Source organism: Felis catus, chromosome A2 (genome assembly GCF_018350175.1).
Source record: "Felis catus isolate Fca126 chromosome A2, F.catus_Fca126_mat1.0, whole genome shotgun sequence".
NCBI classification, from domain to species: Eukaryota; Metazoa; Chordata; class Mammalia; order Carnivora; family Felidae; genus Felis; species Felis catus.
In genome coordinates, this window is record NC_058369.1 from 18,144,850 (window position 1) to 18,158,803 (window position 13,954).

Sequence of the window (13,954 nt, forward strand, 5' to 3'; positions counted from 1 at the left end):
TATGTGATGTGATAGATTATATTTTCCAAAGATGGCCACACCAACATATATCCTATTCCACATGCTTTTCTTACAATGTGATACAATGTTGGTATTCCTCCCTCAAGGGTGGGGCTTCATTTTCTTCCCTTGAACCTCAGAGAACATTTGTAACTGCTTAGACCAATAATATGTGGTAGAAGGAAAGCTGTGTGACTTCAAAGGAAAAGTCATAAAAAGAAATATAGCTTCCACCTGGCTCTATTTTTCTTAAGACACTTGTCTTTGGAACCTAGCTATCATGTTACCAGGGAAACCAGACCACATGGAAAGGTCATGTGTATATGTGTTCTGGCTAACAGCCCCAGCTAAGCCCCCAGTTGACAGCCACCAAAAACCATTGGATGTATGAGTAAATAATTCTTCCCATGATTCCAGCTCCTAGCCTTCAAACATTCCAGCTAAGGCCCTAGATATTGAGGAGGAGAGATAATCCACTCTCACCTTGGCCTGTCTGGATTCCTGTACCACAGAAATCATGAGACTTTATACATTTTACATGCATATATATTTTGAAAATGTAATATTGTACACATCTCATTTCTTATTATCACTTAAGAGTATATCAAAAATACCTTTCCTTGTCAATAGACGTCTTAGTACAGCATCATAGTTAATGGTTTTCTTTATTGTATATATCTTACCATAATTTAACAAACTCTTACTTTGGGACATTTTGGATCCTGCAAACATTTTCTATTTGAATCACCATTCCAAAGCACATATCTGTGCACATACTTTTATGCATATCCTTAAATGTTTTGGCTTCTTTTTTAAAAATGTTTATTTTTATTAACTTGTTTTTTTATTTTTTTTTAATTTACATCCAAATTAGTTAGCATATAGTGGAACAATGATTTCAGGAGTAGATTCCTTAGTGCCCCTTACCCATTTATCCCATTCCCCCCTCCCACTACCCCTCCAGTAAACCTCAGTTTGTTCTCCGTATTTTCGGTTTTGTCCCCCTCCCCGTTTTTATGTTTTGGCTTAATTCTTAAATCTCTATTTCCTGGAAAGAAATTTCCACTAGTTAAAAATATTATCATCAGCCCAATAAATGTTTACTTAATAGAGTAATATTGAAAATAAGGTTGGATCTGTGCCCTTAAGAAACTCACTTTTAGCAGGGGAAAGACACGTGAACAAATAAGGGTAACACATAGGATTCCAATATATTGTATGTGCACCCATGTACTTGACACATGAACAGATTCTATTTTGTAAATCCAATAATGCTACAGAAAGACTGTTTCCTTTTAATTGCTGGAGAGCATTTATTACCAGTAACCCAAAGTGAGAACCCAGCTAGGAAACTGAGATTTCATTTGCACAAAATATATCTTAGTTTCTTTGCTAATTTAAAGGCATGTTTTGTCAAAACAAATGAAATAAGTGGATTTTAGTAGACTTTTATGTTGCTAATGCATATAAAATTCATAATCCTACAATTGTTACTCATTGCTACTAGTTTTCACTCCAAATTAATTTGGGCTTTCAAGTAGTTGTTTCTTTGGGGGGGGGGGTGAGGCTTTCTAGAACTTGGCTGCACCTTATTTAAGTACATGCTCTGAGTTAAACTGGAAGCTGAAAACCATGTATAAGAAATACAGGAGGGGCGCCTGGGTGGCTGAGTCGGTTGAGCAGCCGACTCTTGATTTCAGCTAGGATCATGATCCCAAGGTCATGAAACCGAACCCTGCGTTGGGCTCCACCTTGAGTGTGGAGCCTGCATGACATTCTTTCTCTCCCTCTACCCCCTTCCCTGCTCAAGCTCGCTCTCTCTCTCTCTCTCTCTCTCTCTCTCAAAAAAAAAAAAAAAAAAAAAAAAAAAAAGATACAAGGATACATGCAAGAACTAAGAAAAAAAAAATCAAGAACTAAAGAACTCGTTACGCATAGTTATCTTGAATATCAGTATATACACGATTTGTGTATGGGTGGAAATAGTTTGGATTATGAGGAGTTCAACAGCCAGGATGTTCCCTAACATCACCCGCTTCACACCCGCATTTCCACTTGTCCGGCAGCAATTTGAGTGAGCCTCAGTGGCTCTATCTACCCACAATACTTGGCAACAGGTCCTAGAAGTTACGGGGAGACAAGATAGCACATACTTCCTATACTGTTTGAAGAAACCGTGCAGCAAGGCAATGTGGAATTTAAGAAACAAAATTTCTATTCACTCTTGTACGGTGAATGGGAAGCTGGAGAACTGGGCGAAAGAGTAAAAAGAAAAAGCCGAGCCCGGATGGTCTCTGCGGCTCGGGGGCCACCAGGCGGCAGCCTGAGAGTGTAGGCAGAAATTGCCGTCCCAGCGCGCTGACCCGAAGGCCCAGTTCTCTTTCCACCAGATAGGGGCCGGGAAACAACAGTCCTTTATCCACTCCACGGACGTCATTATGTCTTCTGTGCGCTACACTCGAATACAAACAGTGAAGCGAGGAGTCCATCAGAAAAACGCTGGTTAAATATCCTGGCGGGCGGCGCTGGTGAAAGCCGGAAGAGATGCCTTGACCACTCTCCAATAAGCCGACCCCTCTCCCCCGAGGCCTCCCTCAGCCTTCTGGGCCGGCCGTACCCCGCTCACACTCGGGATCTGAGTGCCGGGGTGTAGCGAAGCGCCAGCCAAGGGACGCTAATACCCAGCGCCAGTCGCGACCTCAGCGACCGCGGGTCGACCCCGGGCCGGAAGTGACGCAACCGTACTGAGCACTTCCGGAGCTGCGGAGACGGCTCCGCGGGAGGAAGGAGCGCGGGCCTTGACCGGCGTCGGCCCGTCGCCTCCGCTGTCGCTTCTGCTACAGTGTCCGATCCGTCTGGCCCGGCCAGACCCGGTCTGGCCTGCCCGGGCTCAGCGGCCGCGGGCTGCGGCTCCCGGTAAGTGTGCGGCGCAGGTCGCGGCCTTGTTTACCCCGGCGCGCCGGGGAGGGGGGGTGGGCTCCCCGCGCGCCTCCCTGGCCCGGCCGGGGCTCCGCCTTCGTCGCCGTCCGCGAGGCCCCCGTGCCCCCCGGCCTCGGGTTCACCGTCTCAGCTCCCAGAGCCTCCCGCGGAGGGGCGGCTGAAGGCTACGGCCGGGGCGGGCGGGCGCCTGGCGTCTCTCAGTTTTTTCTCGTCCCGCCGTCTTCTCAGCTGGTGGAGAGGTCGGAGGCCAGCGCCTCTGACCGACTGGCGCCGGCGCATCTGGGCCCTCCCTACCGGGCGCGCCGGGGAAACGCGCCGCCTCTGGGGCTTCCAACTCCAGTCATCTTTCGGAGCCTTCGCAGTGCCATTCGCACGGTTAGTTAACGCCCGCCTGCGAAGGGTCCACTAGCGCGTGGGCTCCGTGTCCTCGAGGCTGTCCCGGCGCCTCGGTACCGACATTCGGCCCAAGAGCTGAGCTGCCGTCTCGCCGGACGCTGCTGTGCTAGCCGCGGGAGAGGCAGCCGTGTTTTCGAATGACTTCACCTCTGTACTGATTGTTGCTCTGTCCCGTAGAACTTTCTGCCACAATGGACATATTCTATACTTCTGCTGCTAAGTAGGATAGTCCCTAGCCACACGTGGCTGTTGAGCATTTGACTTGTGGCTAGTGCTACTGAAAACCCAACTTTTAGGTTTTATTTAATTTTTAAGTTAAATTTTAATAACCACATGGGGCTAGTGCCAACCATCTTAGGATGGTGTAGTGTGGAGTTTTGAAACTAAGTTGCTGGTTCATATTTTAAAAGTGCTAAGTAGTTTTCTTTGGAGATGTAACCTTAGTAAATGACCATTCAGAGCCAAATATTATGTCTGGAGTAAACATCGTCGGACTCGCCAAAAAGTGTTTTGTTCTTGTCAACTTTAAACTGAGAGAGAAGTCTTCAGTTTGGGTCCTTTAGCCCAGGGAGGGTGTCACGTCTTTTGAACACGTGACTTTGGCTCTGGAGGAGAAGTAATTTCTGTTACTCCTCTGTCTAGGGTGTAGGGATAATAGCTAACATCTAAAGGAAGTTAAAGCGTTGTCATCAGTTCTGTTAATAAGACATTCTGGACCCTTTGAGCAATGTCAGCACTCTTTTAAGTAGAATTAGGGATATTTAACTTTGAAAAGATTAGTGTTTAAATCTAAACCTAGAACACCTACTAAGTATGAAATGGCTCTTTTTTGGAGGGGAGTCTGAAAGTTTACCCTGCTTCTTGAGTATTTAATTGGTGAGAAGCCTATGGGCAAACCTCTAAGCTCCAATCCTGGGGAGAAATCCAGAGAAAGTGGAAAGCATGGCCTTTTGTTGTGATTCTGCAGGTAGATAGTATTAGGTTTTCTGGGAGGGTGATGGAGATTTATGAATCCTCATAGGTCATGAATCTTGTGGAAGTATTGTCTCTGGGTAATACTGGTTGCAGCAGTTGTGATCTGGACAAGTTACTTAACTTTTTTGAACTGTAGCTTCCTCATTTGTAAGAAGTGGATGATAGTCACCTTGTAGGATTGTGAAGATTTAATGAGAATGAGTCAAACCTGAAATTGGCTGTCATTAAATGAGAACTAATATTGGTAGTGAAATTTTGTAGATGGGAACAATATTTATAGAGTTTATTCGCCCAAGAAGCAGTATCTTGCATAAAAATACAGGTTAAAAGATATTTAAAAAATCAGTTCTCTATTTAAAAAAATTTTTTTTAACGTTTATTAATTTTTGGAGACAGGCAGAGCACAAGTGGGGGGGGGGCAGAGAGAGAGGGAGATACAGAACCTGACACAGGCTCCAAGCCCCGAGCTGTCAGCACAGAGCCTTACCGGGCTCAAACTCATGAACCATGAGACCATGATCTGAGCCCAAGTCAGCACTTAACCGACTGAGCCACCCAGGTGCCCCAGTTTTCTATTTTAGAAATAATTTTACATAATCATTGGACTTTAATTTTCATTTAGTTTATATTTACCTGTGTTAGAAGTATTTTTTTGAAGTTATAAATTCTGGTTTTCTAGGAAATCCTAAAGGATAAAGAAATAGACATAAGATTTCTTACTGAGTAAGCACGTAATAGTACTTAGTTTTGTATAGTGAGATCTGTATCTGAGAAGGTCGGATGGCCTTTGAGCATGTCAGAAGAGAGGCAGCAAATGGATGTTAATATAGCCTACTTGACATCCTATTGGGGACACTTTTTATTTCACAATAACTTTTTCATGAGTAAAGGGAGGTCTGAAATATTGGCAATATTCTGTATTAGACACCATGGAAGTGACTTTATACTAAGTCTCATTTTAAGCCAGTTGCAGTTTGCTAACTTCTGTGTAACCTTTAGGATTGAAATTGTGCTAGTAATTTAGGAAATCTGAGCCATAGGAGCAAGGTGGTGGGTTTCCAAACTGAGGAGAGGGATTGGGTATCTATTTACATCGCCAGTACTCCAGGTTAAATTATTATCAGCTGTTTACTTTGAATACTTTCTTTTTTAGAAGGCCGTGTAACTCTTTTCAGTATAATGACATACAGGTTTCTGTGGGACTTACAAGAAAATAATTTCATAGTTACTCTGGTCTCTTGCTGCATATCCTTTTAAATGTCTTTGCTTTTAAAAAAAATAATAAATTTGCAAAACCAGGGTGCCAACTTAAAAAATTTAAATAGAGTTGTGTCTTTTCATTTTAGATGGAAGTTATATGACATAGAATATTTGGGGTGACATCTTGAAAGATCTTCAAGAATTACAGGTATTTTTAATTTAAAGATTAACTTTTTTTTTCTAAAGGAAAAGTACCATAGTTTATTTGTAATTAGGTCATTCTATACCAAACAGTTTGTTAGAAGTCAAACTGCAAATTCCCTTTGATTAATGTGATTAAAAAAAAAAAAAACTGGGCATTTATGGTTAGCATGTCAAACTTCAATTCCCTGCTATTTTTATAATATCATTAAAAGGTGGCTCTGTAGTCCTTTAGACTGGTTACAGAGTCAGTACACGTTCATTTTCATGTGTTTTAATTTTTATCTTTGTCTTATTTATGGTCAGATAGACTTCATATATACTTTTGCATTTAATCCAGATTTGGTTATGGAAGTTATTTACATACCATTCAATCCAGATGCTCTTGCATTTTAAAATCCTATTAGTTTTTAGATTTAAATCACTGTTTAATACTGTTTCTTGCAGATGATCACTTGGAACGGTACTTATGCAGAAAAGTTAATGGGTTTTTACCAAAATCTTCTCTGAGGTGAAGTTAGGACTTGGGATTGTTTTGCTTTCTCAACTAGTATTCTCTTTTCATTTGTAATTGAGTAACATTTTGACCTCTGAGGTTTTTTTTTAATAACTTGTTCCATTTGAACTCTTTTTCTTCATCTTAAATAGATTTTGGTTTTTCCTACCCTTCATTCGGTCAAGGCAGAATATGCGTAGTTTTCCTTCAATTTGTAGTTTTCCTTCACCATTGGATCAATTTCTTTGCCTCAAAGTACCCCTTTTAAAGAATCAGTAGAGGGGCGCCTGGGTGGCTCAGTCGGTTAAGTGTCCGACTTCGGCTCGGGTCATGATCTCACGGTCCGTGAGTTCGAGCCCCGCGTCGGGCTCTGTGCTGACCTCTCAGAGCCTGGAGCCCGTTTCAGATTCTGTGTCTCCCTCTCTCTCTGCCCCTCCCCTGTTCATGCTCTGTCTCTCTCTGTCTCAAAAATAAATAAACGTTAAAAAAAAAAATTAAAAAAAAAAAAAAGAATCAGAGGGGTGCCTCACTGGCTTAGTCAGTGGAGCATGCGACTCTTGATCTCGGGGTTGTGAGTTCATGCCCCACACTGGGTGTAGAGATTACTTAAAAAGAAAGAAAGAAAGAAAGAAAGAAAGAAAGAAAAAGAAAGAAAGAAAGAAAGAAAGAAAGAAAGAAAGAAAGAAAGAAAGAAAGAAAGAAAGAAAGAAAGAAAGAAAGAAAGAAAGAAAGAAAGAAAGAAAGAAAGAAAGGAAAGAAAAGAAAAGAAAAGAAAGAAAGAATCAGTAGAATCCTTTAAAACTGAAAAATCAGTTAACTCTGCAGACTAGAGGAGGATGTTGAAGAGCTTTGTGCCTTTTATTTTTTCTTAACTAACTATGCACCTGTTTTTCAGATATCTGAGAGCAATGTCTGTGGAACAGTGGTATTTTTTTCCTAGACATTACAGAGGGAAGGAACTATGTCATTTGTGTACTTTATGTGTCACCGCTTAGTGCGGTGTAATTAGCAAAGAGATTTTAAACTTTGGTAGTTCAGCCTTTAGGTTGCTTCACCTGTGGAGATGTGCCTTTTTTTTTTTTTTTTTTTTTTAAGTTTGTTTATTTTGAGAGAGAGCGAGGGAGAGAGGGAATCCCAAGCAGGCTCCTCGCTGTCAGCGCAGAGCTCAGTGTGGGGCTCGATCTCACAAACCATGAGATCATGATCTGAGCTGAAATCAAGAGTCAGATGCCCAACTGACTGAGCCATCTAGGCTCCCAGTGCCTCTTTCTTAAGGACTCCCACAAGAAGGATAAATCCATGGGAATTTGACCCCTTGACATGGAGCAGATGGCCTTCCTTATTTTCCATGTGAGGCCCTTCTTGTGAAGTTACCATCATTAGCTGCTTCTGCCCTTCAAGGAAAGAGTTTCCCTTCGATAAGCTTGGGCAGGGAGATGATGGTGAAGTTTCCTGTATGAGATCAGAGTTGGAATAGGCCATAATGGGGGGTAGGGCCAGCCTATGACATTTTGATTTTTGAATGGTTACTGTTATAACTTATAGTGAAAGTAACACTTATTTTTTTCTTTTCCTTCCTTAGAAGACAAAAAACACTAATGCATTTGAGAAAGTGGTAAAGTTTGGGGGGAGGGGAAAAAAACTGCTTTCCTGATCTGCAACTTGGCTGGATGCTAAGATGTCTGTGGACATGAATAGCCAGGGGTCTGACAGCAATGAAGAGGACTATGACCCAAATTGTGAGGAAGAAGAAGAGGATGAAGACCCTGGGGACATAGAGGACTATTACGTGGGAGTAGCCAGCGATGTTGAGCAGCAGGGAGCCGATGCCTTTGATCCTGAGGAGTACCAGTTCACCTGCTTGACCTACAAGGAGTCCGAGGGTGCCCTCAATGAGCACATGACCAGCTTAGCCTCTGTCCTAAAGGTGAGCAGTATTGTCAATTCCAGGTATAATGCCCCCAGTTAAATCTAAATATGAGCTGTTGCTAACTGATGTCTCCTCTGTATTGATCAAATGAATGGCCCTGTAGTGAAACCAAATTTAGGTGTATGCTGCATTAGTTGGACACATTTGATGCTTCACTTTGTTTTCTAATATATGTGTATCTAAGGTCCTCAAATTCCCAAATTACTAAGAATTAAAAAGGAAGGGTGGGGTAGATTCAGGATAGACTGGAAGTACATTGAAGCGGAATTGCATACATTAACACTGGTTTCAGAAAGTGTGTTTTATGAAACTTTATGAGGTAAGATATGATTAGCCTCAGGATTGTCATCCTCTACATGACCATGTATGAATGACTGGCAAATGTCTTGAGAGGTACCCAGGGTATGCCCTGAATAATCAGTGCCTCTGTGCTAATTGAGCTCTGTTGTATCATAAACTAATGTCTAATGTTGAAAGAAATTTTAGCTTGTTTCACTGATTTTGGGGTTTTATATGGAAAATTTAAAGAGTTGATTATTCCAGCAAGAATCTTATTTTTAACACTTAAACTAGCATGCTTTTCAATCTTGCGCCCCAGGCCAGTTATTGTTCTTACCATGCACATTTTGTGCTATGTAATATTAGACTAGTACATAGTACACTCACATAGAACACTGTGTGCTATGAATATCTTTATGTCATTTAGACAATTTCCCAGCATGTTTTCTTTCTCCTCTAATGTTGGCCATTATGTGAAAGTGGGGACATTTCTCTTATTTCATTGTTTTCGCTGACCTTCCTTCAGAAACTGTTATATGGATCTTGTTTTCTGCTCAAATTGAAGGTCAAGGACACATTGGCATGATTTCAACCAAATAATTGTCTTGTTGGTATTTAAATGGAAGTAACTAAGATGTGCTGTGTTATTTTTGTAAAAGCTGCTTTATCTACTAGTTTAGGGATTTTTTTTTTTTTTTCCAGGTAGTCAGCAAAGGCTAACTAATATCTTGGATTTAGATAGTCAGGGCTTTATTACCAGCTAGTTGGAAGTTGAAATCTAAAACTTTTTTTGTGACTCACTTTTGGAAGGATTGGAGAATTCTTGTGCTCAGCAGAAAGCTCTGAAGAATGGAGACCCATTGGAACATCTGGATTTGGGATTTCTACACCATAACTTTAGCAAAGCTGCTGGGACCTCTGTTTCCAGAGGACATTTCCCTGGTAGAAAAAGAAGCATCAGGTCTCTTCCTCACAATGCACACCTCTCTATCTGATCAACTCGTTTCTTTAACCATATTGTTAGGTTATACACAGTGTTGGCATTTAAATAGAAAAGGTATCATCAGGTGTGTGGCTATGTGCTGGAGATTATCAGTTGACTAAGTTCATCAGGACGTTCCATCTATGCATAAGAATTCTGTTTGTCAAGCAATCTGTGCTGATTTTCCTACCCTTTTGGAGAGAGGTGAGGGACCCAGGCACGTGTCCTCCTTTTTTTTAAATTGTGGTAAAATACATGTAACATTTACGATTTTACATTCTTTCTTCTTATTAAGCTGATACAGGGTCAGCCCCCTGGAAAGTCTTCCTCCCATAGAAAGCCCTCCCTTTCCTTCTTCACTTTTTATACCCTCAGAGGTCCTTCAGTCTAGCTTATACTTTTCCTGAGCAAGCCTTCTTGAGACTCCTACAACATAGTGGTTGTACTCTCCTTTGGTCTCAGGGCCCAAACATCACAACCCATGTATATTAGAGCACATACTGCAGTCTTCTGACTGCTTTATCTTGTTTAACCTTTTTGCATATTTTTGCATGATCTCTCCAACTAGATTGTCACTTCTTAGAGGGCAGAAACTGCTTTATTCCTTTTCTTCCCCCATCATTCCTGTCTCAGTGTTTCATCCATAGTAGGTGTTGAATAATTTCTTGGATACCGTGATTTCTTGGATACTGTGGGTTTTGTCAACTGTTGATGACAATAGCTGATGCTGTTGGTATGAGCTAGATTCCCTAGTCCCTCTACTGTACATCCTTCTCTGTTGTCATGAAAAGGCATTATGGCCATGTTGTTCAAGTGTCAACTATAGTCATTAGAGATTAGATTGCCAGGTAAGGTATTATAGGAGAGGAAAAATCTCTGACAAATATTTGTAGTCGATTACGTAGGTATGAGTCTTTAAGGAAAACAAAGTTAAAGATCGTGAAAAGAAGAAGCAAAAAGTACTTGGTGTAGAGATGAAGGAGTAAAAAAAGATGGAAGAATGTTGAAACACAAGGAAAGGGTTAAAGAGAAAATGGGGCAAAGAAGAAAATAGCCCATGAAAATTTAGATCTCGGTAGAAGATAGATTTTTTTTTCCTCCCTCCCTAGACCTCACTGAGGAGCATGTTAATAACCCATTTTCTTTCTGGGGCTGGGCAGCAAGGGTCTGGGTTCTTTTGGTGGTTTGGCTACATATAAAGGGACTTAGTGGTGTTTTAAGTAGTTTGGGAATTTGACCAAAGAGGCTAGGCAAAAACAGCTAAATTAAGAGTAAAGAGGAAATCACACACAATCTTTCTTTTTCAGACTGGCTAAAAACTAATGTTTTTATTTTTGTGATATTTTATTTTTCTATATAATATATCATGAGGCAGGAGGGGATAATTTAAGTGCTGCGTTTACAGAATGGTGTTTATTGCTGCTTTGGCTGTTCTAGCTCCCCTGTTGCATGTGTATCAGAGAGTGGAGCTCAGTGGTGATCATCCAAATCACTGCTGGTGTTCCCCATTGATCATGGTGTTTGCACAACTCCATGACATATTGAGATACTTAATTATTTTATTGATTTAGGTGTTTGACTAGTAGAAAATATGACACGTATGTGGTTTAAAACTCTGCCATATGAACAGTTGTCTATGAATGAAAGCTAAGTTTGAGGACTGGCTTGACTTTTTCACTGATACTTGTGTTTATTTTACTTTGTTGTGTATTGTTAGTTGCCAATAGATGAGCCATTCTTCAGCATAAAAGTAACTTTATTATTGCCTTTTGAGATTTGACCTCTCTTAAATATTAAAATTCCAGTCTGGGCTTTTGGTGTCATGAGGGCCCCTGGTGTCAGGGTAACTTCCTATATGTGTTGTGAGACAGATCCATGAGTAAGATCATTAATTGAGAAAGGAAACTTCCCAGGAAATCAGATTAAGGGCTAAGGATAGACAACAGAGAAAATGCTTATCTGTTATGGGGTGGGGGGGGCAGCTACTGGTGTTCAAATAATAGCAAAACTAGAAGCATTGTTTTTAGAATGAGCTGTCATCTTACAGATAGAATACAGTTGACCCTTGAACAATGCAGGGATTAGGGATGCCAACCCCCACACTGCCAAAAATCGATATATATATAACTTTGACTCCCCCAATCTTAATACTAATAGTTTACTGTTGACTGGAAGCCTTACCAATGACATAAACAGTCAATTAACACATGTTTTGTATGTTATATGTATTGTGTACTGTATTCTTACAATAAAGTAAGCTAGAGAAAAGAGAATGTTACTAAGAAAATCATAGGGAAAAGACATTTATAGTACTGTAGTGTAAAAAATTTGCATGTAAGTGGTTTTGCCCAGTTCAAGCCCATGTTCAAGTGTCAACTGTAGTCATTAGAGATTAGATGATTGCCAGGTGAGGTACTATGTTGTAGGAGAGGAAAAATCTTTGACAAATATTTGTAGTCAGTTACGTAGGTATGAGTCTTTAAGGAAAACAGTTAACTTTTTAAAACACTGTATTTATTTTTATATGAAACTCACACAAAGATTATTTGATTGTTATTGTTATAGATGAGAGAGGTCTTTTCTAGTAGTAACAGACATTTTTATTGCAAAATGTGCACTAGTTAGCCAAGAGGAATTTTGTCATTCAGTGAATCCTGTTAGTACTGTTCTGTGAAAATCCTGAGGCATTTGCTGTTGGCTGCTCAGGAAGGAGCTCAGCCATGGGAGAACCCCAGACAGTCTAGGCTGGCTTGCATTGGTGATGGGCCAGGGGAATCTCCTGCATGGTGCGCTCCTTCTCTCAGTAGCACATTAGGGGTGTGGGCGGGAGACAAGTGTTGTTATGTTGTTCAAGACCCCACCCAATTGCATAAGAAGGGAGAAGAAATGGTCACTTTGGGCTAGATCTAGTCTATGGAGCAACAATGAGCTGTCTGAACTTGTGACTGGAGAACCTTGAAAGTGGAGTAGAAGGGCAGTGCAGGTAACACAAGTCCAAGCTCCATGGGTCAATGAATTGGGTGGAAAAGTTACCTTCTGTGCTAGAGTGGGAGACTAAGAACTATAGGTAAAAGAGAATAACACATGGAGGATCATAAATGCAGCCTGAGGTGTCTTTACTATTTGGAGGAAAGGAACAGAATTTTTAAACTTCTTCAGTGCTGGACTGCACTATTTACTTCTTAAGCCTGGTGTTTGTTCCCCGGATAGGATTGGAGAAATAGGCTGGTTGTGAGTGTTTTTACTACAGTTCTTGCTTTATGAATTGCTGTATTAACTGCAGTGGAGCTGGGAAAATGTTATGTAGAAATCTTTATTCTGCCACTCTTGAATTTGCTTTAAAATCTAGTGTTAGATATTCAGCAAAATGTGGCTGGAAAATCTCTTATGATTCTTCTGGATCATTTTTCCCTTTTGTGGATGAATCATAATTGGTTTTCAGGGCTTCTGACTCCCAAGTGCAGAAGTCTTTATAGTCTCATGTTCAAAACAACCTGGTTTCTACGCATTTCTCACTTGTAACATGAGCAGTTGATGTTCTTAACACAAAATACCTTATATTTAACCTTTCTCTTAAGTGGCATCAAGTTTTTGTATATCTAAACAAAGACTTTCATTTTACTTAACCAACTTTTTAATATCCTGATATAGCTGGATTTTGGACCATTTTATTTTTATTTACATATTAGTTAATGGTAATTGTTTTTTTATTACTTCTCAGGGGAAAGTATCCTCAAGCTGGGCTTGGTAACACTGAGTGTGTGCTGAGCAGCCGTCTGATTTCTATTTTTATGACCTGATGTCAGGTTTCTTTGCATGCCTGCATCTCAATAGAATCTAGATTCAATTCCTGTGTTTCAAATAGTTGGTTATTAGTGGGCGTGTTGACATACTTCATGATGCTTTAGTGTGGAAGTCTGATGTGTGTTTTACTGATGTATAAATTTATTTTAAAAGGGTGATGAGAAATGTCCAGAGTGACATTGAGAATTGCCTAAGACAACTAGTGCTACAATTGTCCCTGTCTTGCCAGTTTAGAAAGGTTATTGTCGTCATTGACTTTGTGTCCTCACTGTGCACCTGGCACCACGTACAGCAGGTTCACCGTCTCCCAGAAGAGAAGCCTTTAATCAGATTCAAGGCCAGCTTTCATTCTAGTCTTTTTCTTGTGCTTTCACACTGTCATAGGAACCATGTGTAATCAAGGGGTGATTTTAACACCACACTTGTGTTCTAATCCTGAACTATTTATTTATTTATATTTAACCTTCTTTGTTGAGGTGTTACTACAGTATTTAAGAAAAAATATCCTTCGTAATTCCATTAACCTATAATAAAAGTTTTCTTCCGTGCTTAGTATCCTTCAGACCTTGTCCGTATTCGTGTGTAATATTACTGTGCTTTTAGTTCATTCATTCAACCAATATTTATTGAGCACTTACTATCTGCCAGGCACTGGAATGATATTCTTCTGCTCTTTTCTTGTATACAGGCATGCCTCAGATATTGCAGGTTTGGTTCCAGACTGCTGCAATAAAGCAAACATCACAACAAA

At 40.6% G+C, this 13,954-nt stretch overlaps 1 protein-coding gene across 5 annotated transcripts in view; it reads left to right on the forward strand.

Annotated features, from left to right (window-relative positions):
- Positions 1-2,739: 2,739 nt before the first annotated feature.
- The window catches only part of ARIH2 (ariadne RBR E3 ubiquitin protein ligase 2), a 50,657-nt gene continuing 39,442 nt past the window's right edge, over positions 2,740-13,954 (forward strand). For 2 of the 5 annotated variants that reach the window (XM_019821311.3, XM_045049915.1), the window contains exons 1-3: positions 2,740-2,916; positions 5,658-5,719; positions 7,791-8,135. In XM_019821311.3, the coding sequence (XP_019676870.1) occupies positions 7,887-8,135 (249 nt within the window). In that variant the 5' untranslated portion in view covers positions 2,740-2,916; positions 5,658-5,719; positions 7,791-7,886. Of the gene's footprint in view, positions 2,917-3,031; positions 3,316-5,657; positions 5,720-7,790; positions 8,136-13,954 lie in introns of those variants that run through there. The other 3 variants (XM_003982206.6, XM_006928747.5, XM_006928748.3) reach the window with 3 other exon arrangements.